Raw genomic sequence first — 27,691 nt, 5'->3', positions numbered from 1 at the left:
TATATATTTTCACACTTACTTATATCTAATCAGTGCTAACCTGTTTTATATATCTGATTTTTATATTACCGTATTGCGTAGTTACTAATAAATACTATTAGTTAATAGCAATACTGGACTCTAAAGTGTTTTCCATTTCTGCTGGTTCTTTAACCCATCACTGGGTACGTGACAAAATTGGGGGTTCATCCGGGATATGAACATATTGGTGGGAGCCATTCTAAAAATAGTGTGGGGGCTTGTTTGAATTGATTGGGGAAAATCCCTTTTGATTTGCTTGTGTGGAAAAGCAGCAGAAATGGATGTTAGTGTTGAGAGGTTCCTGTTGGAACCAACCTCTGAAGCATTGGATGATGCTAAGGGGGATGTGCTGTTGGCAATTGCTCAAAAGTTAAGACTAAAGGTGACCACTAAAATAAGGAAAGATCAGATGGAGATAGTAATAGCATAGTATTATATATCCAGAGGAACATTTGAAGAGGATGTATGGGATATGTTTGTTGAAAGGAAACCTACTGAGGCTGAGGTTCAGTTGAAATTGCAGTTGAAATTAAAACAACCTGAAGCTGATGAAGCAGAAAAGCAGAGGGTCCATGAGGCTAGAGAGGCAGAAAAACAGAGAGAGTTCGAGAGGGAGATGTGGTAGCTGAGAGGTTTACTGTTAGACCCTGCTGATTTTTACAGCTCGGAAGAGCTTGTTTTGTTTGATGAATTTAAAAGTTGTGTTCCTGATGAGGTAAAGGTATACCTAGATGAAGAGGATGCCACCACCCCGTGGGGGTCTGCTAAGACAGCAGACGAGTTTGTTTTAACCCACGAGGTTGAGTTTACTCCAGATGAGAGTTACCCAGAGAGTAACTGTGAGGTTCGGGGTGACCTTGAATTTGAAACTAGGACAAGTGATGAAAGCCCAGAAGAGGCAGCTGACCCGATTGCCTGTGTTCAGGTTGTGGAAGTACCTGTGGATTCACAGGGTACTGAACCTTGTGTTGAAGCTCAGTTAAGGTCTGAGGTGTCTGACTTGTTTGGAAAGCAATGCAGCTCTTTTATGTTAGATGGTTTTGGTTCAGTGAATAAAGGGTTTACCTTGGTACTAGTGGAAATTGCAGATTCTCAGTCACTTGTATTAGACAGTGTTCTAAAAGTTAGTGATGAGGTAAATGTTACTGAAGACGTTGAGACAAGTGTTGTTTCTGGACTTTTGAATAAAGTACTTGTGAAGGTTGGATTGGTTTTGCGACTTTTGACCCTGCTTCCAGGACAAGGGCCTGCTGAGGAAGTGTGTGCCAATTTTGTTCCGACATTTGGAGGTGAACACCTTCAAAGTTATGATATTGTTCACGATGATGTTGTGGAGAAGGTGGATTGTTATGGTTTTGAGAAACCATTGGTGGAGGTTGCTATGGAAACAAGTCAGAATAAAGGTCGTAAGAATAAGATAATTGGATTGTTTGGCCTCTTCCACAATGTACACATAGTAGTTGTAAGTCTGGTGATCGTGCTGAGTTTAGTAAACAATGGGGGGAGATTGACACCTCTCCAAGGTGATGATATGTATTCAGCAGTTCAGCTAATGAGAAAAACTGCTGCTAAGAATTCACACAGAAAGACTGAAGTTAATCCCGCATGCGCAGTAACCAAAAGCATATTTAAAAAGTCTGTTGATGCTCATGATGATTCACTAAGGACTTTTCTACCTTCCATATTCCAGCAGGACTTAGAGGGTAGTAAAGCTGATGAGAGTAAGGATGATGAGAAAGGTCTGTCCTTATCGAGGAAGAATTTATAGAGGAACAGAATAAAGATTCTGAAATGGTGGCTTTAAAGGAGACAGTTCTCACAGAAGGGAAGGTTCAGAGAGCATCAGTGGGATATTACCTTAAAGATGGGGTGTTGATGAGGAAGTGGAGACCAGCCACTGTGCATGCAAGTGAGGACTGGGCCACTGAACATTAGCTAGTGGTTCCAGAGGTTTACAGGACTGAAATTTTAAACCTGGCCAACAAGATGCCTTTAAGTGGACATTTTGGAGTGAGAAAGACAGTGAACAGGATTATGAAGGAATTCTACTGGCCTAATTTAAGAAAGAATGGTGTGAATTATTGCAGGACTTGTCATACCTGCCAGGTTGAGGGGAAACTTAATCAGGTTATTCAAGTAGCACCACTTAAACTGATACCTGCTCTTGGTGAACCTTTTTCTAGGGTCATAGTGGATTGTGTAGGCCCATTGCCAAAGACTGCAGCTGGTCATCAGTACTTGTTAACAATTATGTGTGCTCTGTCTAGGTTCTCTGAAGCCGTGCCTCTCGGAAACATCAAGGCCAAGATTGTGGTAAAATCACTCAGTAAGTTTTTTACACTGGTAGGTCTACCCAAAGAAATTCAATTTGACCAGGGTAGTAACTTTACTTTGAGAACATTCCAGGGGATATTTGGAGAATTGGGAGTGTAGGGGGTTTCTTTTTTTATGTCACTGCATAGTCTAATTAAAACAGCTTCTTTGTTATGTTATAATTGAAAGGGCTTCTTTGTTATGTTAACTGCTGAGAAAGTCCTTCCCGCTAGCAGTCTGTTTTGGATTATCTATTGATAAGAGGATGAATGAACCAATTGCGATAGTTGTTGTGCTTTTGGTGTGTCTGTAAGATATTGTATGCGCAGGGTTTTGGGCCAGAAGGTGGGAGAGAGAGAGAGACAGAGGATGGACCAGACGCTGTGAGTCCGCTAACGGGGTCAGACCCTGAGCGGGGTGTTCGGCGAGGAGAGGAAACGGAGACGGACTCATGTGGAGTGTCTGGTCGACCACTGTTTTTGGTTCCAGGTGGCCGGTCAAGGTGGTCCAAGGGGTCGCAAGGTGAAGAAGAAGGGTCCTGAGCTCCAACTGTTTGTGCACGAAGAGATTGAACTTTGATAAGTGTGGCACCTTTTTATTTTCCTTTTATATTTTATTCTCTATTCATTATGTAGTTCCAGTAATATCTATAAACTGTAAATCATTTAATCGTATCTGGTGTATTGACTGTTATTTGGGCGGGGTGGGGTACATCACACAGCATCCACACAAACTAATTACCCAGTTTGGCGGGACCGAGGCTGTTTCCCTAGATGACAGCGAGCCAAGCAACCCTGAGGCTGGCCAGGGGGGCTACATTGTGGGGGCTCGTCCAGGATTGGATCTACTGGCATACTGTGTGTTAGCCCTGTTTAAATTAGTAATGTGTGTCTCTCTGGGTTATTTGCTGGTTATTGCTGCATACGTGGTGGGTGAGGTCTTTGTTCGAGTTCAGACTAGCATTGACGAGTTGGAGTTGGAACTTGGCGCTGTCCATGCTGTTGGGAGAGAGAGAAAAGAGTGGTCTGATGTGGATGTAGTGTCTGCGAATAAATGTTCTAGCTCTGGCAGGCTCTGCCTGGCTTTGGGATAGTGTCCACCCCAAGAGGGGCGGAGGCGTGTGAGACGTGGGCGGAGCGGATCTCTCAGTTGTTAGATGAGTGGCAGTGCTCGGTTGAGGAAGAGTGACAGGGATTGGTTGAAAGTGTAAGTAGGCGGGCTGGTGACGGTGTTAGAGCTGTCAGATTCACTTACACCGTAGTGAGAGCTGTCAGTTATTTGAAAGAGAGAGGAAAGTTTTCAGTGAGTCTTCTCTGGCTAGGAGGGCAGCTAAATTGCTTGCAGTGCCAAGGGGATCATTTCAGGGGATCAGCCCCTCCTTCAGTTGTTCAGCTGATCAGAGAGGTGTCAGGAAACTTAGTGGAGGCCCAGTGGGGGAACGGCTTGGGGTCTCTGGGGAAGCATGTTCCCAGCAATGTACCAATGAACTTCTGAAAGGAAAAATGACCCAACATACCAGTTGAATTTCCTGTTGTTAGAACAGACGGTGGTGGACCTGGAAATGGAAACCCAGGTTGTCAATCTGAATGAGACACAGGGGAGAGAGGGGATTTGCACCGCTGAACTGAGTGCTCAGAAATGCTGGCCGGAGACTGAGTGCCGCACTTGTGGGACGATCATTGAAGACTTGGAATTCATGCTCGTCAACGTGGAGAAGGAGCAACGGAATTCTGAGCCGACACTGCGGTCATGTACTGATGAATTAATCCAGCGAGAAGAAACAATGACCCACCTACAAAGGGATCAGTAGAAACTCAAGAGGTCGATTCGGAAAAGATTGGAAGACTTACAAGTTGGGGAAGATCAAGGAAGTGTTCTGACTAAGGCCAACAGAAAACCAAGAGCCCAGGGAGGGGAGTTTGACTACACTCCCTGGGAGGTGAAGAAATGGAGGACAGATCTCGGAAAAGGGAGGCGGACGCTTGAAAGGAATCTGAAGATGACTATCGACAGTTTAAATGAAGTGGAAAAACTAAAAGCTGACCTGGAAGACGTCATCAGGAAGAAAAAACTGGAGGCTGAGCATCCTCTAACTGCTGCGTTTCAGGTCAGGGTGGAAGAAGCTGGTGGGGTAACTGCGTCCCAGATTGAGATGGCCAGGAACCCTGAGTCAGAACCACTGAGGCTGTGGCCGGAGTTGAAGGAGTCCCCAAAGAAGCTGACGTCTTGACTGAAGGAGACTGAAGGGGTAGCCCCGGCTAAACATTTCAGTTTGGAGAAAATCGAACAGCAGCTACTGATTGAGGGAATGAGGAAGAATACGGATTCGAAGGATAATGTGTTGCACATGTCGTACATGCTGCCTTTCGCTAACTTCCCCGTGATTGAGGAAGAGACCTTTGGCCCTTCTCCCACTGAGTCAGGTGTAGTGGGGAGGACTCGCTGTGAGCAGTCTGAGTTACAGCAGGACCAGGAAGGAAAAGAAGCGGGGCACCGGACACGGGACGGGTGCTCCAATTTGTAATGGTGGCCTGAGTGACAGAGGAGTTGGCAAGCAAGCCCGAGGTATCCCTAGTAGTGTCTGAACCTTTAAGGTTTAGGTGAGGGGGTACGGAGGTATCGGAGGATTAGGAAGCTCTCAGATAGGTTGGCCTATGTAGCTCTCGTGGACGGGCAGAAGGTCCACTGTTTGGGGAGCAATGTCACTGTGTGTATCTGGATGGGTTTCTGTGTCTGTAGGACTGGTTGGTGAGTTATTTAGAAGTCATGAGGACATGACTTTATTTGGTGGGGGGAGAGTGGAAGGGGTTTCTTTTTTTTATGTCACTGCGCAGTCTAATTAAAATGACTTCTTTGTTATGTTATAATTGAAAGGGCTTCTTTGTTATGTTAACTGCTGAGAAAGTCCTTCCCGCTAGCAGTTTGTTTTGGATTATCTATTGATAAGAGGATGAATGAACCAATTGCGATAGTTGTTGTGCTTTTGGTGTGTCTGTAAGATATTGTACGCGCAGGGTTTTGGGGCAGGAGGTGGGAGAGAGAGACAGAGGATGGACCAGTTGCTGTGAGTCCGCTAACGGGGTCAGACCCCGAGCGGGGCGTTCGGCGAGGAGAGGAGACGGAGACGGACTCGTGTGGAGCGTCTGGTCGACCACCATTGTTGGTCCCAGGCGGCCGGTCGAGGAGGTCCAAGGGGTCGTAGGGTGAAGAAGAAGGGTCCTGAGCTCCAACTGTTCGTGCACGAAGAGATTGAACTTTGATAAGTGTGGCGCCTTTTTATTTTCCTTTTATATTTTATTCTCTATAAACTGGAAATCATTTAATCGTATCTGGTGTATTGACTGTTATTTGGGCGGGGTGGGGTACATCACACAGCATCCACTCAAACTAATTACCCAGTTTGGCGGGGCCGAGAGCTATTTCCCTAGAAAACAGCGAGCCGAGTGACCCTGAGGCTGGCCAGGGGGGCTACAGGAGCTAAGCACATTGTGTCACCTGCGTATCACACAGGGTCTGAGGGAGCCTTGGAACAGTAAAACTCCACTCTTAAGACCATGATTAAAACATATTGTGTGGAAAATGGAAAAAAACGGGGATGAGGGGGTTCCCCTACTTTTATTTACTGTTAGAGACTTAATTCAAGAATCCCTGGGGTTCAGTCCATTTGAATTTATTTTCGGCCATAGGCCCAAAGGACCTTTGACCTTGCTCAGAGAGCAATGGTCTAACCCAAAAGTGTGTGTCAGCGTGTTAGATTATGTTTTCAAATTCTGGAAAAGATTTAATAAGGTTTGTGACCTTGCAAAGGAGAGTTTGCAGAATGTTCAAAATAAAATAAAACACTTGTTTGATAGGATGGCACCTGGGAGGACTGTTATGAAAACAAATGGAGTCGTGAAGGCTGGGAATTAGGTCAAAAATCATTTTAACCAGCTGAATCTAGTATCAACAAGACTTAAGAATTCCATTGTTTTGAAAAATATTACTGATAAGGTCCATCAGCTGGAACCTACACCGCAAAAACAATTGAAAGAATTAGTTAGCAAGCATAAAGATTCATTTTCTGACATTCCAAGACAGTACACAGCTATCGTGCATGATGTCATTGTAAATTCAGCCCAGCCAATCAAAGAGCATCCTTACGGAATCTATTTAGAGGAAAGTAAAATGGATGAACAAGAAACTGGAAACAAGAGGGAACAAGGAAAGAGAGTGGATGACTGTATTGATAAAGTGGGGAAGGCTAACTACCTTACAAAAATTGACTTGCTAAAAGGATACTGGTGTGTTCCTTTAACAGAGAGGGCTAAAGAGATATCAGTATTTGTGACACCATCTGGACTGTATGAATATAATGTTTTACCCTTCGGGATGAAAAATGCTCCAGGGACATTTCAAAGAATGATCAATTCTGTGATTAGAGGTTTAGAAAACACAGGGGCTTATATTGATGATCTGGTTGTAGGGAATGACACGTGCGAAGAGCATATTGCAGTGGTAGAAAAACTGCTTGAAACGCTGTCCAAGGCTAATCTTATTGTGAACCTCGCTAAAAGTGAGTTTGGTCATACCACAGTTACATATCTTGGCTATGAAGTACAGGCCAAAGTTTAAGCTATTGCTGAGGTTCCTGTTCCAACTGACAAGAAAGCTTTGAGAAGGTTTTTGGGAATGGTTGAGTATTATCGAAAGTTTTGTAAGAACTTTGCAGATATCACTCTCCCCCTAACAAAACTCCTAGGGAAGAGTGAAAGATTTGTATGGAGGGACCTTTGCCAGGAGGCATTTGAACGTCTGAAAACCATCCTGTATTATCATCCTGTGCTCAAAACCCCTGATTTTCCCAACCCATTTTCTATAGCAACAGACGCTAGTGACGAAGCTGCTGAGGCAGTATTGTTACAGAAGGGTGTGGATGACATTGAACACCTAGTAGCTTATTTCTCAAAGAAATTTAATGCGCATCAAGAAAACTATTCCATTGTTGAAAAGGAGTTGCTATCACTTATTCTGGCTTTACAACATTTTGAAGTCTACGTTTGTACTGCCCAGAGACCACTTGTGGTTTACAGGGATCACAATCCGTTGGTGTTTCGAACTAAGATGAAGGATAAAAATAGAAGGTTATTAAATTGGATTCTGATATTGCAAGAATATGACTTAAAAATCAAATATGTGAAAGGTACTGACAACATTATAGCTGATTGTTTATCCAGATGTTAAGTTAGGAATTGTACATGTTCTGCTCTGTTATCTGATGATTATACATGTATTGTTTCAAACTCTGTAATTTACATTTAAACTAAAAATTTTCCCTTTGTCAAATTTTTTTTCTAAAAGGAAGGGGGTGTGACAGGGTCCTGAATTACCCCTATGAGCTGTGCTTTTAAAAGAGAGAGAGAGAGTGGTGGAACCCAGACACCTTGTTAAAAAGAGAAAGAAAGAAAGAGAGAGAGAGGCGAAGACTGCTCACAGTTTGTTTATACTTTCTGTAAGGACACTAGCAGTTTCCAAGTTCTTACAGAGAGAGAAGGGAGGAGCTGCTTGATGGACAGTTGGTATTCAACTCGGTGAGATAAATAGAAGGTCAGATGATAAAACTACAAACACATGGTTTTGGACACTGAATAAACTTTGTTGTGCCCACAGAAAAGGTGGGTTTTGGAGGCTTGATCAGGCAGATCGATCAGTGGCTCTCGCAGTGTGAAAAGGGTGTGACCAGTGGGGAGTTATTCATGTCTCCAATCCTCATCTGGGTTGATAATTCTACCACAGAAGAACGGTCACCTTTGCTGTGGTCACAGTCAGTGATTTCTAAAGGATTTTGGAGGACAACAGGAAGATCGACAGTGTCAGCTCACCTGAAGACTCAAATCCCTCCCTCTCTCGTTCTCCATCACTACTCAACTCAATACCACGAACTGAACTGAACTTAATTCATCTTTGTAAGACTATCTATTTACCCTTAGACTTGAAGAAGTTTGGTTTTCATATATATTTCCACACTTACTTATATCTAATCAGTGCTAACCTGTTTTATATATCTGATTTTATATTACTGTATTGCGTAGTTACTAATAGATTCCATTAGTTAATAGCAATACTGGACTCCAAAAGGTTTTCCATTTCTGCGGGTTCTTTAACCCGTCACGGGGTACGTGATACAGGGAACAGGAGTGAGTTCTATTGCTATCACAAAAGAAAAAGTGTTTGTCTAACTCAAAGGTCTTAAGGTGGATAAGTCTCCTGGACAGGATGGACTACATCCCAGAGTCCTGAGAGAGGTTGCTGAAGAGTTAGCAGATGCATTGGTTATGATTTTTCAAGAATCCCTTGATTCTAGCATGGTTCCAGAGGACTGGAAAATTGCGAATGTCACTCCACTCTTCAAGAAGGGAGGAAGGCAAAAGAAAGAAAATCATAGGACAGTTAGCCTAACCTCAGTGGTTGGGAAAGTGTTGGAGTCCATTATTAAGGATGAGGTTTCAGGATACTTTGAGACTGATGATAAAATAAGTCTAAGTCAGAATGGTTTCTGTCAAGGGAAATTTTGCTTGACAATTTTTTTAAGAGTTCTTCGAGGAAGTAACAAGCAGGGTGGACAAAGGAGAGACAATGGATGTCATTTACTTCGATTTTCAGAAGGCTTTTGTGTGACGACAAACCAAGTTATCAGAAGATTGATGCTAATGAGAAAGAGATAAGGGAGACAATGGAGGAACGTTCAAAATGTTAATGAAAGAGAAGAGAGAGATAACGGAAAAGAAACACAGTTTAGAATATTGACAGACCGGTTGCTTTGAACCTGAGCTGTTTGAAGTTTGATGGACAGGCGATACCCCAGCAGGGGGATAAAAAGAACAGGTTTGCTAAGGCACGACACACACCACCAGATCACGAGATAACAAGACCCTGGAAGAGCGGTGTGCCCCCACAAGTTGGTAAGAGCTTGGAGGTCTGGTCGCGGGAACAGACCATTGACGCACAGGGTGAAAAGGGTACGATCGGTAGGAACCTGGTGTGTGTGTCCACCCTTGCCTGGGTGCCGGGTTCACTGTGGAAGAACAGTCGTATCCGGAACGGAGGGGTCACAGTCGGTGACCACAGAAGACATAAAAGGGTCCGCCCGAAACCACCTGTGAACATCAAAGGTCTGCCTGAATCAAATTTGCATTCTCTCTCTCTCTCTCTTTCTCTCCAACGGCACAACAGCGATTACTGCAAACTGTACTAAGCTGAACTGAACTCTGCGTCACTTGAGACTGATCATTTTACCCCTCGACTGCGATAGAGCTTGGTTGATTCCTATTACCCTAGTTCTGTGTGCATGTGTGTTTTATCCTTGCTAACCTGTTGCATTTATATCCTTATGTTTAGAGTACTGTGTTACTTATTTCTTTAATAAAACTTTATTAGTTTCTGTTAAACCAGACTCCAACTAAGTGGTCCATTTCTGCTGGTTTGGCAACCCAGTTACAGGGTACATAACATAAGTGGGGATCTCCTCCGGGATTTTGAACACCAAATTTGGGACTGGGTAAATTGATTGGGTTAAAATTCCCGAAAGAAAGAAAGGGCAAATGGCAGAAATGGAGATTGAGGAATTTCTAAAGGCGCCAATCTTGGAGGCATTAGAGGATGCCAGGAAATCAGAATTGGCAACTGTGGCCAAACGGTTGAATCTTTTGAAGGGGAAGTCGACAATGAGGAGAGCGGAGGTGCACAGAGCTATCATAGAGCACTATGTATCTAAAGGTGTGTTTCCCCAAGGGGAGCTGGAGGTGGTGTCTATGGGCAAACCTAGTGGAGAAGCAGTACAGCTGCAGATGGAAAAATTGAGGCTCAAGCACGAGTTCCGGGTAAAACAGCTGGAACGAGAACAGAGGGACAGGCAGTTAGAACGAGAAGCGAGAGAGAAACAGAAGGAAAGGGAATTTGAGCTGGAGAAGTTAAGGATGATGCTAGCACAGGGGTCCATGCCGAACCAAGCTGGAGGGTTCAGGGCGACCCAGGAGGTTAGGCTGGTTCCCCCATTTGAGGAGGCCGATGTTGATCGGTACTTGCTACATTTTGAAAAAGTCGCTGCAAGTCAGGACTGGCCGAGGGATAAGTGGGCTGTTTTGCTTCAGAGCGTACTTAAGGGGTAGGCTCAGCAAGCTTATTCGGCATTGTCCGCAGAAGATGCCCAGAGGTATTATGTGGTGAAAGAGCCGATACTCAGGATTTATGAGTTGGTCCCGGAGGCATACCGGCAGAGGTTCCGGAATGTGAGGAAGCAGTGGGGCCGCACGTATTTAGAGTTTGCCCGTGAGATGCAGATGTATTGTGAGCATTGGTGCGCCTCGAAAGGGGCCAGTGGGGATTATGACAGACTGCTACAGCTAATACTGATTGAGTAGTTTAAAGGTTGCATGGATGAACTACAACAATTGTTCATCCCAGTTTGGCAAAAGAATAAGTCAAGGAAGGTAGTGCACCTGTGGCTGACAAGGGAAATTAGTGATAGTATCAATTCCAAAGAAGAAGCATACAAATTAGCCAGAGAAAGTGGCTCACCTGAGGACTGGGAGAAATTCAGAGTTCAGCAGAGGAGGACAAAGGGCTTAATTAGGAAGGGGAAAAAAGATTATGAGAGAAAACTGGCAGAGAACATAAAAACGGACTGTAAAAGCTTTTATAGATATGTAAAAAGGAAAAGACTGGTAAAGACAAATGTAGGTCCCCTGCAGACAGAAACAGGTGAATTGATTATGGGGAACAAGGACATGGCAGACCAATTGAATAATTACTTTGGTTCTGTCTTCACTAAGGAGGACATAAATAATCTTCCAGAAATAGTAAGGGACAGAGGGTCCAGTGAGATGGAGGAACTGAGTGAAATACATGTTAGTAGGGAAGTGGTGTTAGGTAAATTGAAGGGATTGAAGGCAGATAAATCCCCAGGGCCAGATGGTCTGCATCCTAGAGTGCTTAAGGAAGTAGCCCAAGAAATAATGGATGCATTAGTGATAATTTTTCAAAACTCGTTAGATTCTGGACTAGTTCCTGAGGATTGGAGGGTGGCTAATGTAACCCCACTTTTTAAAAAAGGAGGGAGAGAGAAACAGGGGAATTATAGACCGGTTAGCCTAACGTCGGTGGTGGGGAAACTGCTGGAGTCAGTTATCAAGGATGTGATAACAGCACATTTGGAAAGCGGTGAAATGATTGAACAAAGTCAGCATGGATTTGTGAAAGGAAAATCATGTCTGACGAACCTCATAGAATTTTTTGAGGATGTAACTAGTAGAGTGGATAGGGGAGAACCAGTGGATGTGGTATATTTGGATTTTCAAAAGGCTTTTGACAAGGTCCCACACAGGAGATTAGTGTGCAAACTTAAAGCACACGGTATTGGGGGTAAGGTATTGGTGTGGGTGGAGAATTGTTTAGCAGACAGGAAGGAAAGAGTGGGAATAAACGGGACCTTTTCAGAATGGCAGGCGGTGACTAGTGGGGTACCGCAAGGCTCAGTGCTGGGACCCCAGTTGTTTACAATATATATTAATGACTTGGATGAGGGAATTAAATTCAGCATCTCCAAGTTTGCGGATGACACGAAGCTGGGTGGCAGTGTTAGCAGTGAGGAGGATGCTAAGAGGATGCAGGGTGACTTGGATAGGTTGGGTGAGTGGGCAAATTCATGGCAGATGCAATTTAATGTGGATAAATGTGAAGTTATCCACTTTGGGGGCAAAAATAGGAAAACAGATTATTATCTGAATGGTGGCCGATTAGGAAAAGGGGAGGTGCAACGAGACCTGGGTGTCATTAAACACCAGTCATTGAAAGTGGGCATGCAGGTACAGCAGGCGGTGAAAAAGGCGAATGGTATGCTGGCATTTATAGCGAGAGGATTCGAGTACAGGAGCAGGGAGGTACTACTGCAGTTGTACAAGGCCTTGGTGAGACCACACCTGGAGTATTGTGTGCAGTTTTGGTCCCCTAATCTGAGGAAAGACATCTTTGCCATAGAGGGAGTACAAAGAAGGTTCACCAGATTGATTCCTGGGATGGCAGGACTTTCATATGAAGAAAGACTGGATGAACTGGGCTTGTACTCGTTGGAATTTAGAAGATTGAGGGGGGATCTGATTGAAAGGTATAAGATCCTAAAGGGATTGGACAGGCTAGATGCAGGAAGATTGTTCCCGATGTTGGGGAAGTCCAGAATGAGGGGTCACAGTTTGAGGATAGAAGGGAAGCCTTTTAGGACCGAGATTAGGAAAAACTTCTTCACACAGAGAGTGGTGAATCTGTGGAATTTTCTGCCACAGCAAACTGTTGAGGCCAGTTCATTGGCTACATTTAAGAGGGAGTTAGATATGGCCCTTGTAGCTATGGGGATCAGGGGGTATGGAGGGAAGGCTGGGGCGGGGTTCTGAGTTGGATGATCAGCCATGATCATAATAAATGGCGGTGCAGGCTCGAAGGGCCGAATGGCCTACTCCTGCACCTATTTTCTATGTTTCTATGTTTCTATGTTGTGTCCCTGAAGGTATGAGGCCCTACCTAGATGAGAAAGAGGCAGAAACCTTAGCCGCAACTGCTAAGTTAGCGGATGAATACGCGTTAACGCACAAAGCAAAGTTTACCCTGAGTAAAACCTACCAGAAGGGTGGTCAAGAGGGCGGAGAGAGTCCGCCGGAGAAGCCAAAAAGTAAGCCGGGGACTAGTGGGAAGGATAAGGAAGACTGGGAGCAGTTTGGTAGGAAGTCTCCTGGGGTCGTATGCTATAATTGTGGGAAAGCCGGTCACTTTGCGTCCAGGTGCTTTGCCCCAAAGAAGGAGACGGGGAAAGGAAAAACGATGGTTCCGACTGGCTGTATTGAGCTGGCAAACAAACCGCTAGGGGAGAAGAGGTCTGATAAAGTTCAGGAAGGGCGTGAGAAGTTTATCTCGGCCAGATTGGTGTCGGTGAAGGAGGGGTTAAACCCCGTTCCAGTACGGATCTGGAGAGACACTGGAGCTTGTCAGTCATTGACCTTAAAGAGTGTGTTAGACTTTAGTTCAGAGACCCAGACTGGGGAGGTCAGGGTGATAAAAGGCATTGGGAAAGGGACTGAAGCAGTACCTTTGCACCAGATACACCTAAAAAGCAACTTGGTCTCCGGACCGGTCACGATTGGGGTGAGGCCCGAACTACCGATGGAAGACGTGGAGGTCTTACTCGGTAATGACCTAGCCGGCGGAAATGTGTTCTCAGCAGTAAAACTGACAAGCCAGGCTGCCAGCATTGAGGCCCCACCCATGGACTCATAGGTTTATCCCGTTTGCGCAGTGACTCGGCGCATGTCCAGAAAGGCTGCCAAAGCGAATGTAGATTTAGCTGAGACCTTTTACCAGCCTTGTACCAGGAGGGGTTAGAAAGTGGGAAGAAGGAGCATAGTGGAGCGGAAGTTGAGGTAGACTTATCATTAGCAAGGAAGGAATTTATACAGGCACAGGAACGAGACAAGGAGCTAATGGTTTTGACGGAGATGGCTCTCTCCAAAGCAGAATTAAAAAGGGAGCCAGTGGGCTATTATGTGAAGGAGGGAGTACTAATGAGGAAATGGAGATCACGTACCATGCCCGCAGATGAGGAGTGGGGGGTGGTACACCAGGTGGTAGTGCCGAAAATTTATAGGGGCGAGATTTTTAACCTGGCCCACAAGATACCCCTTGGTGGACATTTTGGGGTAAGGAAGACAGTCGATAGAATCATGAAAGAGTTTTACTGGCCGCACAGGAGGAAGGATGCCATTGACTATTGTAGACGTGAGCTAACACAGTTACAGTCTATTGATATGTTAACAGCTTGCCATGATAAGCAGGCAGACCTAGTCGGTGTTATCACGAAAATTAATGAGACTAGGGTGCCACCTGATAAGGGGAAACCCCATTTTGAAAAGATAAGTATGGTGCCGACCAGATGGGAGAACTCTATTGTTTTGGCCAGCTTTGCTGATAAGGTCTCTCCCTTAACCCCCGAATAGAGCGAGCTGCTGAGGAAGCTAATTAACCGGCACGTACACGTATGTCCGGATGTCCCAAGGCGATGCAAAGAGCCGGCACATGGTGTTGTTGTCACATCAGGTCAGCCTAGTAAGCAGCACCCCTGTAGGATGATTAATTCAGTGATAAAAGGGTTAAAGAACACAGAAGTGTATATTGACATCTGGAGTGACAAGTGGGAGGAGCACATTGTGGAACTGTTTCAACGGCTGTTTGAAGCCAACCTGACAGTGAACCTCGCAAAAAGTGAATTCGGCCATGCGAAGGTCACTTAGATAGGATTTGTGGTAGGACAGGGGCAGCTGGCTCCGATGCAGGCTAAGGTGCAGGCTATCTCTGAAGTCCCCGCCCCGACAGGCAAGAAAGCCCTGAGAAGGTTCTTGGGGATGGTGGGGTACTATCGGAAGCTTTGCAAAAACTTTGCGGATATTACTCTCCCTCTTACCAAGCTCTTGCAAAAGAATGCAAAGTTTGTGTGGGACAACCTTTGTTATATCTGTCCGGCACGGAAACCACTAATAATTTACACTGATCACAGCCCATTAGTGTTTTTGGCCACTGTGAAGGATAAAAACAAAAGGTTGCTAAGTTGGAGCCTGGTCTCAGAGGAACTTGATATTCAAATAAAACATATAAAAGGAATGGAAAATGTGATTGCTGACTGTCTGTCAAGGTGTTCACAACTCAAAGTTCTCTGTATTAGCCGAATAGCTGATGACCCTGTATATTAGTGTGTATCTAATAATGTATTCATGCCCATTAATTTTTACCCCGGTAAAAATCCTTTGAAGGATAAGTGTATGACAACAAACCAAGTTATCAGAAGATTGATGCTAATGAGAAAGAGATAAGGGAGACAATGGAGGAACGTTCAAAATGTTAATGAAAGAGAAGAGAGAGATAACAGAAAAGAAACACAGTTTAGAGTATTGACAGACCGGTTGCTTTGAACCTGAACTGTTTGAAGTTTGATGGACAGGCGATACCCCAGCAGGGGGATAAAAAGAACAGGTTCGCTAAGGACGACACACATCACGAGATCACGAGATAACGAGACCCTGGAAGAGCGGTGTGCCCCCACAAGTTGGTAAGAGCTTGGAGGTCTGGTCGCGGGAACAGACCATAGACGCACAGGGTGAAAAGGGTATGATCGGTGGGAACCTGGTGTGTGTCCCCGCCCTTGCCTGGGTGCCGGGTTCACTGCGGAAGAACGGTCGTATCCGGAATGGAGGGGTCACAGTCGGTGACCACAGAAGACATAAAAGGGTCCGCCCGAAACCACCTGTGGACATCAAAGGTCTGCCTGAATCAAATTTGCATTCTCTCTCTCTCTCTCTTTCTCTCCAACGGCACAACAGCGATTACTGCGAACTGTACTAAGCTGAACTGAACTCTGCGTCACTTGAGACTGATCATTTTACCCCTCGACTGCGATAGAGCTTGATTGATTCCTATTACCCTAGTTCTGTGTACATGTGTGTTTTATCATTGCTAACCTGTTGCATTTATATCCTTATGATTAGAGTACTGTGTTACTTATTTCTTTAATAAAACTTTATTAGTTTCTGTTAAACCAGACTCCAACTAAGTGGTCCATTTCTGCTGGTTTGGCAACCCAGTTACAGGGTACGTAACATTTGATAAGGTGCCACATATGAGGCTGCTTAACAAGACAAAATCCCATGATTAGGCTTTGGGGTACTTGGAGGCATATGACAAAATTGGCCAAGGTCCTTTTTGGCTAGCCTTGATGTCAGTGGTTGGGAAAATGTTGGAGTCTATTATTACATATGAGGTTTTGAGGTATTTGGAGGCACATGACAAAATAGGCTAACATCAGCATGGTTTCTGTCAGGGAAAATCTTGTTTGGCATACTTGTTGAAATTCTTCGAGGATATTAAGAACAGGGTAGACAAAGAGAGTGAGTAGAGTTGTTTACTTGGATTTCAGAGATATTTCACTCACAAGATGTCACACATGAGGCTGCTAAACACACAAAATATTCTGCAGATGCTGGGGTCAAAGCAACACGCACAAAACGCTGGAGGAACTCAATAGGTAGGGCAGCATCCGTGGAAATGAACAGTCAACGTTTCGGGCCGAGACCCTTCGTCAGGACTGTAGAGGGAAGGGTCAGAGGCCCTATAAAGAAGGTGGGGGGAGAGTGGGAAGGAGAAGGCTGGTAGGTTCCAGGTGAAAAACCAGTAAGGGGAAAGATCAAGGGGTGAGGGAGGGGAGGCAGGGAGGGAATAGGCAGAAGAGGTGAAGAAGGAATAAGGGAAAACACAATGGGTAGTAGAAGGAGGTGGAACCATGAGGGAGGTGATAGGCAGCTGAGGGAGGGGGCTGAGTGAAACTGGGATGGGGGAGGGGAGGAGGAGGGAATTACCAGAAGCTGGAAAATTCAATGTTCATGCCAAGGGGCTGGAGACAACCCAGGCGGTATACGATGTGTTGCTCCTCTAACCTGAGTTTGGCCTCATCATGGCAGTAGAGGAGGCCATGTATGGACATATCTGAATGGGAGTGGGAAGCAGAGTTGAAGTGGGTGGCAACTGGGAGATCCTGTTTGTTCTGGCGGACGGAGCGGAGATGCTCGACGAAGCGGTCCCCCATTCTGCGTCGGGTTTCATGCAGCACGGAGGAACATCTGGTAAAACTTCTGAAATGCCTGCTTCGCTGCTGCTGCTACTGTGTGGTTCGAAATCTCCTGAGGGGAAGGCCCCGAGTCCTTGGCTTTGCTTGTTGCTCGGCAGCCGGGGCAGGGTCAAAGTACTCGGCAGAGATGGTGCTCGGTGCTCGGTGTTGAAGGGCTGGTCGGAGGCTCGAAGTTTTCGGACAGACTCAGTGTCGGCTGTGGTCGGGTGCTTCCAGTGGTGCTGCACTGGCAAGTTTGCGGCGCTTGGACGTTCATGGCAGGGAGAATGTCTCCCTCCTACCGTCTACATGAGATGATGAGTCTATCGGGACTTTGAGACTTTTTTTTACCGTGCCCATGGTCTGCTCTTTATCAAATTACGGTATTGCTTTGCACTGTTGTAACTACATGCTATAATTATGTGGTTTTGTCAGTTTTAGTCTTGGTTTGTCCTGTGTTTTTTGTGATATTATTCTGGAGGAACATTGCATCATTTTTAATGCATGCATTTCTAAATGACAATAAACGAAGACTGAGTGTCCTCATAATCTAATCTAATCTAATTTAATGTAGAGGAGGCCGCACCGGGAGCACCGAATGCAATAGATGACCCCAACAGACTCACAAGTGAAGTGTTGCCTCACCTGGAAGTACTGTTTGGGGCCCTGAATGGTGGTGAGAGAGGAGGTGTAGGGACAGGTGTAGCACTTACGCTGACAGGGATAAGTGCCGGATGGGAGATCCGTGGGGAGGGATGTGTGGACCAGGGAGTCGTGGAGGGACCGATCCCTGTGGAAAGCGGAGAGGGGTGGAGAGGGAAAGATGTGCTTAGTAGTTGGGTCCTGTTGAAGGTGGCGGAAGTTGTGAAGGATAATGTGCTGGATCCGGAGGCTGGTGGGATGGTAGGTAAGGACAAGGGGAACTCTGACCCTGTTGTGGTGGCGGCAGGATGGGGTGAGGGCCAAAGTGTGAGAAATGGAGGAGATGTGGGTGAGGGCATCATTGATGACGGCAGAAGGGAAACCACAATCCATAAAGAAAGAGGACATTTGAGATGCCCTGGAATGGAAAGCCTCATCCTGGGAGCAGATGCAGCGGAGACGGAGGAACTGAGAATAGGGAATAGGATTTTTGCAGGGTGTGGCAGGGTGGGAAGAAGTATAGTCGAGGTAGTTATGAGAGTCTGTGGTCTTGTAGAATATGTCAGTGGACAGTCTGTCTTCAGAGATGGAGACCGAGACATTCAGAAAGGGGAGAGAAGTGTCCGAGATAGACCAAGTGAATTATAGGCCTGGGTGGAAGTTTTAAGTAAAGTCGATGAAATTGATGAGTTCAGCATGGGTGCAGGAAGCAGCACCAATATAGTCGTCAATGTAGCGAAGGGAAAGTTGGGGAGCAGTACCAGTATAGGTTTGGAGCATAGACTGTTCCACATAACCAACGAAGAAGCAGGCATAGCTGGGGGCCATGCGAGTTCCCATAGCTACACCCTTGGTCTGAAGAAAGTGGGAAGAGCCAAAAGAGAAGTTATTAAGTGTGAGAACTAGTTCTGCCAACCAGAGGAGGGTAGTGGTGGTGGGGAACTGGTGAGGTCTATTGTCCAGAAAGTAGCGGACGGCTTTGAGGCCTTCTTCCACCCGGAACTTATCCCTGTAAGTGTAAGTGCTACACCTGTCCCTACACCTCCTCTCTTGCCACCATTCAGGGCCCCAAACAGTCCTTCCAGGTGAGGCAACTCTTCACTTGTGAGTCTATTGGGGTCATCTATTGCATCCGGTGCTCCCGGTGCGGCCTCCTCTACATCGGTGAAACCCGACGCAGATTGGGGGACTGCTTCGTCGAGCACCTCTGCTCCGTCCGCCACAACAGATAGGATCTTTTGGTTGCCACCCACTTCGATTCTGCTTCACATTCCCATTCGGAGATGTCCATACATGGCCTCCTCTACTGCCATGATGAGGCCAAACTCAGGTTGGAGGAGCAACATCTCATATACCATCTGGGTAGTCTCCAGCCCTTTGACATGAACATTGAATTCTCCAACTTCCGGTAATTTCCTCCCCCTCTCTTCCCCCATCCCAGTTTCACTCTGCCCCATCCCCCAGTTGCCTAACACCTCCCTCATGGTTCCGCCTCCTTCTACTACCCATTGTGCTTTCCCCTATTCCTTCTTCACCTTTCCTGCCTATCACCTCCCTGCTTCCCTTCTCCCACCCCTTTATCTTTCCCCTTACTGGTTCTTCACCAGGAACCTCCCAGCCTTCTCCTTCTCACCCTCCCCCCACCTTCTTTATAGGGCCTCTGCCCCCACCCTCTTCAGTCCTGACGAAGGGTTCCGGCCCGAAACGTTTACTGTTCGTTTCCATAGATGCTGCCCGACCTGCTGAGTGCCTCCTGCTAAACACACATCTTTCTGAACTACGAGTACGAATAAAGATAGAACAAATACTTACTTTTTGCTTGTTGTTTTCACAGGGCACGTGGATAACAAAGATTCCATCACTCAGGTTGCTGACGGACACACCTAAACAAGACATAAAAACACAAATTGCCAGCAACGTGAGGGACCAGCAGTCTATGACTACAGTATTCAGTTTGCACAAGCACAAAGCCGTGCCTTCAAATGGGCTCACTTTAATAATGGATGGAAATGAAAAGTGAAATGCAAACACCCCAGAGATAGTCTCCTCTGTAAAGAACTGTTAGCATTCTGTAAAAAATATTTAATATTTGTTTGATGGATAGACCATTAATATACAATCAATCTTTTCATCTCGGGACTCTGGACATCGTGGCAAGGGCTGTATTTACTGGAAAGTGAAGAGAAGCTGCCTGCTTCAACTATTCCAGTCTCCAAGGTGGAGGTATTCCCATGTGTGGTTGTGCAGTGAGGGCCAGGACTGAGACCCAGTGACAAGTAAGGGATATAGTTCCAGTCAGAATGATGTGTGACTACAAGGACAGGTAATGCCTGCTAGCTTTGCCTTCTCGGTGCCAGAAGTCAAAGGCTTTGGAAGGGCTGCTGCAACACATTGCAACGGTGGTTGTCAGCCTGTCTCTGAGATTGCACATGTTGTAAATAGATCAGTAGGTGGACAGAGGGAGAGGTCATCCTCCTTCAGAGGTTTAATGATGGAATTGACAGGAGTCCATTACCTTTCAGAGTTGCATATTCAATCTTCTGCTTGATCTTGTCCTCTTCGACTAGGTAAGCTTTTGTCTGCATTAGGAGCAGTTGGCGTGGTCGGGGCTTGAAGCCGTTCCGGTTATACTTAATGACAGGAACACCATACTGAGAGCAAAAGAGGATAGGTGTTACCGTACAAATACAATCACAAGCAGGCCGCTCCTACAGCAATCCAGGGGGTAACTCACCCTACCCTGCACTTCCTTTGCCTGTTCGGTACTGGGATTAATCTGGAAGAGTGCATGCCCAGAGAAACATTCCATCACAGCGAGGGTGCCCAACCAGGAGGAGTGGAGGAGCAGCTCACCTCTAGAACAGCTGCATGGACTTGGTGGGTCAAGGGGCTTGTTTCTGTGTTGTGTCTGTGACTAGTTGTTGAATGAGGTACTCTTGGTGTGAGCACTGGCTCTGTAAGACCTAATGAACAATCTCTGTCTTATTAAACCAATAATACGGTTAGAGTATGAAAATTTAATTTAAAATGAAACTCACCAACAGGAGAAAGGTACCGTAAATAAAACCATTTCATTAGTTGTTTAAGATTGTTTCAATTTTCAGGTTCAGAAACGGTTATTACTCTTCAAGCATCAGGATCCTGAACCAGTGTGGATAACTTGGATAACTCAAGACAGAACTGATTCCACAATCTATAGACTCACTTTAAATATGGACTAAATATGGACCTAGTGGCGTGTGGACAAGTGGTTAAGGCATTGGTCTAGCAATCTGAAGATCGTGAGTTCGAGCCCCAGCTGAGGCAGCATGTTGTGTCTTTGAGCAAGGCACTTAATCACACAATGCTCCAGCCCACCCAGCTGAAAATGGGCACCGGCAAAATGCTGGGGATTAACCTTGCGATAGACTGGTGTCCTATCCGGGGAGGGGTAGTCTTGTACTCTCAGTCGCTTCACACCACGGAAACCAGCCTAAGCACCGGCCTAATGAGCCTATAAGACTCGGGACAGACTTAACTGAATATGGAACCCTATTTGTGACATTTACTGGGAGTGTTGTACACAAAGGACCCGAATCATTGTTGAGGATCCCTACCACCCATCCCACAATCTCTTTGACCCACTACCGTCAGAAGGAGGTACAGGAGCATCAGGACCAGGACTGTCAGACTGGGTAACAGCTTCTTCCCTCAAGCTGTGGGACTGATGAATACCCTGCCACCACTGAGGTCTCGTCACTAGGACAGAGAGCTGTTTACTGTTTACCTGTGCTGCACACATTTTGAATTATACTTTATTAACTTATTTGTGGTAATATTTTGCTTTATTTGCTGTGTGTGATGTATGTATTATGGGTGCACTGCCGACAGGGCAGTGTTGTTTGGTTGTATATACAGGAGGAACGTTGTGTTGTTTGGTTGTACACACGTACATTCAGATGACGATAAACTTGAAGGTGAACTTTCAAGGACTCTACAATACATGTTGTCCATAAGATCATAAGACATAGGAGCAGAATTAGGTCATTTGGCCCATCGAGTCTGCTCTACCATTCAATCATGGCTGATCCTTTTTTCCCCTCCTCAGCCCCACTCCCCACCTTCTCCCTGTAACCTTTGACATCGTGTCCAATCAAGAACCTATCAAGCTCCGCCTTAAATACACCCAAAAACTTGGCTTCTACAGCTGCCTAAGGTAATAAATTCCACAAATTCACTACCCTCTGGCTAAAGAAATTTCGCCGCATCTGTTTTAAATGGATGCCCCTTTATCCTGAGGCTGTGCCCTCTTGTCCTAGACTCTCCCACCATGGGAAACATTCTTTCCACAATTACTCTGTCTATGCCTTTCAACATTCAAAAGGTTTCAATGAGATTCACCCTCATCCTTCTAAATTCCAGCGAGTACAGATTCAGCCATCAAATGCTCCTCGTATGATGACCCTTTCATTCCGGAATCATCCTTGTGAACTGCTTCTGGACCCTCTCCAATGCCAGCACATCTTTTCTAAGATGAGGAGCCCAAAACTGTTCACAATACTCAAGGTGAGGCCTCGCCAGTGCCTTATAAAGCCTCAGCATTACATCCTTGCTCTTATATTCCAGACCTCTTGAAAGGAATGCTAACATTGCACTTGCCTTCCTCCACCGACTCAACCTGCAAGTTAACCTTTAGGCTGTTCTACACAGGGATGCCCACGTCCCTTTGCATGTGTCAGTATTATTTATTTATTTATTTATTTTGTATTTGCCCATTTGTCATTTTTGGCACGTCAGTTGCTTGTCAGTCTTTGTGTGCAGTTTGTCATTGATTCTTTTGTATTTCCTTGTTCTACTGTGAATGCCTGCAAGAAAACGAATCTTAGGGCAGTATTTGGTGAGATACCTGTATGGACTTTGATAATAGGAATTTAAAGTTTGCCAGTGTTTGTTTTCGTGATTGGTAACAACGGACAACGGGATTTCTATTGTCACGGGTCTGGCACGAGGAGACCGCGACGGACGGCGGGATTTCTGTTGTCACGGATCTGGCACGAGGAGACCGCGACGGACGGCGGGATTTCTGTTGTCACGGGTCTGGCACGAGGAGACCGCGACGGACGGCGGGATTTCTGTTGTCACGGGTCTGGCACGAGGAGACCGCGACGGACGGCGGGATTTCTATTGTCACGGGTCTGGCACGAGGAGACCGCGACGGACGGCGGGATTTCTGTTATCACGGATCTGGTACGAGGAGACCGCGACGGACGGCGGGATTTCTGTTGTCATGGGTTTGGCACGAGGAGACCCCGCCTACTTTTGAGTCTTTTATCTTTCTTTTGTCCTTTAATGCTTCTTCTTCCCTCTTCTTTGCTCTTGTAACGCTTATTAAAATGACCGTAAACAAGAAGTTTTATGCCTTATTCTCGACTTCTGAAGAAACTCTGGGTTGACAAACACCAGAATGCAACAAGATGCTCCAGCTCAGTTTTGCAAGGTGTGTGAAACGTTACCTTGAGCCTCTCGTGCCGAATCAGCTGCAGGGCCTTCGGATTGATATCCTGTTCACCTGCAGATGGAGAGCACATCGAGCTGAGAAGGGGATGTGCGGTAGGGAAGAGCTTTCGCATTTAGTTGCTGTGGGGGTCAGTGTGTACTTACGAAGCCTGCTGTCACTGAAGGGTTTGGTCACGCTCTGTAAATAGCCATCCTTCTTCCCTTTAAACAATGTACTGGCCACAACCTTCTGTTGCAACTGTAAGCAAAGAGTTCATTGTGATTCCTCCTTCCAATTAAACCGAAGTTCAAAGACAAAATGTGCCAGCTAGGAATGATGTGAGAGTCTGGAAATTTGCACCACTGCACATTCCGAGATGAGATCATGAAGAATGTTTCCTCCTTACAGACCTGTTGTCTCCGTTCTCCTAAATTATTTGTCTGTGCAGAAGATTGTTAGAGACAGGCTGGTACCACCGAGGGTTGGAAAAGTACTGCGGTGATAATTATGTTATGCTCTGAGGAATCTTAGAGGGTATAAAAAGGGGGCACTTCCTTTGTGCAGCAGGGACAACCTTTTACCCATCTATCTATCTACTGATTGATTGATTGATTGATTGATTGATCATGGAATCGACCCCTTCCAGCCCTTCACGTTGTGTCACTCAGCAATCCCCCAATTTAACCCTAGCTTAACCATGGGACAATTTACAATGACCAATGAACCTACTAACCGGTACGTCTTTGGACTGTGGGAGGAAACCAGAGCACCCGGAGGAAACCCACACGGTGATGGGGAGAACGTACAAACTCCTCGCAGGCAGCAGTGGGAATCGAACCCCAGGCACTGGTACTGTAAACTGTTGTGCTAACCACTACACTACTGTGCTTTGTCTTAGGCAAGGTCATGACCGAAACTAGTGCTAGGAGTTGGAGAAAATAGGGACAGGCACATCATGAGGGTTAGAGTATGTCGAATCAAAGACAGAGAGAGAGAGTAAAGGCTGCATGAAAGGCTGTCTGATCTGCTGTTCCCTTTCCGGCAGTGCAGAGAGTGGCTTATTACGTGGATGGTAAGTATTATTTTGATTTCTGTACTACTGCCCCTGTAGACATGTGCTTCTCTTTCTGTATCGCATTTGTGCTGGTTCTAATCAATGTTCTCTTGTGCCCTCTAACACCTTTTATTTGTGAATGCCCTGAGCAGAATCAGAAAGGAACACAGAACAGATTTTAAAATAATTTTCACTACAACGGCTGACAAAAGCGTGTCAATTACATCATTACTTTATTTTCCATCACCTTCCACTCTCCTTCCTAATGGAGACAAATCGTACACCATTGAGTTGCTGAGATACAGCAGGCTAGTGACCAGCTGCCAGTAAATGGGAATTAATACTGATGAGTATTTAATAAACTCAAGTTATTCTGCAGCTGCGGGAAATCCAGGGTAACACACACAAAATGCTGCAGGAACTCAGCACGTCAGGCAGCATCTATGGAGAGGAATAAACAGTCGATGTTTAGGCATGAAGCCCCTCATGAGTCTTGATCCCATTGAGTCTGCTGTCATTCCATCATGGCTGATTTATTATCCTTCTCAGCCCCATTCTCCTGCCCACTCCCCATAACCTTTGATACCCTGACTAACCAAGAACCTGTCAACCTGTGCTTTAAGTATACCTAATGACTTGACCTCCACAGCTGTCTGTGACAATGAATTCCATGATGTATGACTCTATAGCTCTATCTCCTTTAAATCTTTTCCCTCTCACCTTTAACCTATGGCCTCTAGCTTTAGACCACCCTATCCTGGAAAAAACTGTGAATATCTAACCTACTTATGTATGCTTCTACTTCCTTAGAAGTTTGTGAAGATGTTGGCATGATATCTAAAGCATTGACAAACCTCTATAGTTGTGTAGTGGAGAGTATATTGACTGGCTGTAACACAACTTGGTATGGAAACACCAAAGCCCTTGAACGGAAAATCCTACAGAAAGTATTGGATACAGCCCAGTCCATCACGGCCAAAGCCCTCCCCACCACTGAGCACATCTATACGAAACGTCGTCGTAGAAAAGCAGCATCCATCGTCAGAGACCCCCACCACCCAGGTCATGCTCTCTTCTCACTGCTGCCATCAGGAAAAAGGTACAGGAGCCTCAGGACTCACACCACCAGGTTCGGGAACAGTTATTACCCCTCAACCATCAGGCTAACTTCATTTGACCCAACACTGAACTTTTCCCACAACCTACGGACTCACTTTCAAGGACTCTTCATCTCATGTTCTTGATATTTATTGTTTATTTATTATTATTATTTCTTCTTGTTTTCTTCTGTCTTTGCACACTGGTTATTTGTCCACCCTATTGGGTGCGGTCTCTCACTGATTCTATTGTGGTTCTTGGATTTACTAAGTATGTCCACAAGAAAACAAATCATGATGACATATGTGTACTTTGATAATAAATTTACTTTAAACTTTGATAATAAATTTACTTTAAACTTAAAATTATGCATAATTTTATACACCTCCATAAGGTCACCCCTTAGCCTTCTTTGCTCCAGCGTAAACAGTTCCAGCCTATCCTCATAACACAAGCCCTCCGGTCTAGTCAGCATCATGAATCATTTCTGCACCCTCTCTCATTCAATCACATATTTCCTGTGCTGTGGTGACCAGAACAGGTTGGAGGATTGAAATCATTTGGTGTATAAGATGATGAGAGGCATTGATCGTGTGGATAGTCACAGGCTTTTCCCCAGGGCTGAAATGGTTGCCACAAGAGGGCACAGGTTTAAGGTGCTGGGGAGTGGGAACAGAGGTGATGTCAGGGGTAAGTTTTTTACTCAGAGAGTGTTGAGTGCGTGGAATGGGCTGCCAGCAACAGTGGTGGAGACGAATATGATAGGGTCTTTTAAGAGACTTTTGGATAGATACATGGAGCTTAGAAAAATAGAGGGCTATAGGTAAGCCTAGTAATTTCTAAGGTAGGGGCATGTTCGGCACAACTTTGTGGGCCAAAGGGCCCGTATTGTGCTGTAGGTTTTCTATGTTTGTATGTAACTCTTTCAAATAGACGGATGTCCCTATCAAGAGGCCCAAACCGTTCCCCATATTGCATGATTCCCCTTTCTGTTACTTGGAAAACCTTTAAAAATCGCAATTACCTGCAGCTTACGTTGGGGTGAGATCCCCCTGCAGTATTTTCGAACTAGTGTTCGCAGGTGCAACTTCCTCAGTAGCTCTGAGGTCTGTGGGAACAAAGTGTTCAGAAAACATTATCATCCACCCTATTCGATTAGAGTGTACAATTGTTACTTTCCTTTTAGTTTTACTTGCTTATAATTTTTAGATTATCACCTTATGTGTGTGTAATTGGTGAATTTTCAGTATAGCTGATTGAGAATTTTTTCTAGAAGTTTCTCTGCAGCATGTGTCATGTCTGGCTATTTCATAGTTTACCTCTTATCACTGGATTGTGCTTCCTAAACCATAAGACCATAGGACATAGGAGTGAAATTAGGCCATTCAGCCCATCAACTCTGTTCTGCCATTCCATCATGGCTGATCTTGGCTACCACTCAACCCCATACACCTATCTTCTCGCCATATCCTGTGACACATGACCTTCTAGTGAACTACTTTTCAGTATAAGAAAACCACAACTTCTTTTTTATCTTCTCTTTCTTCACCTCCTTTGCTTTCTCTCTCGCTCCTCTCTGAGTTAACTGATTACCGTTATTTTTGTTGTTATGAACATCAAATGAAATGGTGATATTTACATGATTTATGCCTCATTCCTAACTTCTGAAGAACCTCAAGATCAATATAATCAGATCTAACAATCCTTTTGTTCAGGGTAATGGTCTGCCTTCCTCATTAGTCCACAGGGCTAAACCTTCTCCAGACATTCTTCAGATGGCCTCTGAGTGGAGAGGGATTCAAATATCACTCTTCTCTTCAGTTTTATCCCTTTGCTGACAGAACTGGGAATTATGGAATTAACCAATTCTCCAGAGATCTCCTGCATTGAAAGATTAATTTATTGGATTTCAAAAAAACATTGTGGTGACAAAACAGTTTGCATATTTTGTCAATTTTCTATAAAGATCTTAGTAGGTTAATTGACTACTGTACATCACTGTCTCTCAGAGTTAGGTTTATTATCTCAGCTTATATGTCTTCGCAGGCTGTCGGAATGGAGACATGTCTCTACCAAAGGAGGTGTAAGATGTTCCTTCCCTCCACTAGCCTGCAGGTCACCCTTGGGCAGGTGTGGCATCTGCTTAGCCCCTCAATCCCACTACCTGGGTCACGTGAAACCATGGGAACAGGTGGTGGATGGTCGTATGAGCAGATGGTGCATATCACAAGTCCTGGTTATGCGACCACTGACACTGGGCAGACAATCTCTGAAGAGTATTGATAATGACTGGGGTCACCCTCCTTGTAAAGACCTTGCTCAGAAGAAGGCGATGGCAAACTATCTCAGCAGAAAAATTTGCCGAGAGCAATCATGGTCATGGACAAGATCATGATCGCCCATGTCATATGAT

General features: G+C 45.3%; 1 protein-coding gene across 1 annotated transcript in view; it reads right to left on the bottom strand.

Annotated features, from left to right (window-relative positions):
• myo1ha (myosin IHa) overlaps positions 1–27,691 on the bottom strand; it is a 126,419-nt gene that overhangs the window by 10,241 nt on the left and 88,487 nt on the right. Inside the window, exons 25-29 of the mRNA XM_063034486.1 lie at positions 26,303–26,386; positions 23,291–23,384; positions 23,143–23,198; positions 20,166–20,301; positions 19,463–19,533 (exon numbers count right to left, since the gene is read on the bottom strand). Coding sequence (XP_062890556.1) covers positions 19,463–19,533; positions 20,166–20,301; positions 23,143–23,198; positions 23,291–23,384; positions 26,303–26,386 — 441 coding nt within the window. The remainder of the gene's footprint in view (positions 1–19,462; positions 19,534–20,165; positions 20,302–23,142; positions 23,199–23,290; positions 23,385–26,302; positions 26,387–27,691) is intronic.

Source organism: Mobula hypostoma, chromosome 27 (assembly GCF_963921235.1).
Source record: "Mobula hypostoma chromosome 27, sMobHyp1.1, whole genome shotgun sequence".
Lineage (NCBI taxonomy): Eukaryota > Metazoa > Chordata > Chondrichthyes > Myliobatiformes > Myliobatidae > Mobula > Mobula hypostoma.
Note: the sequence above shows the minus strand (reverse complement) of the source record. Positions and strands in the feature narration are given on the sequence as shown.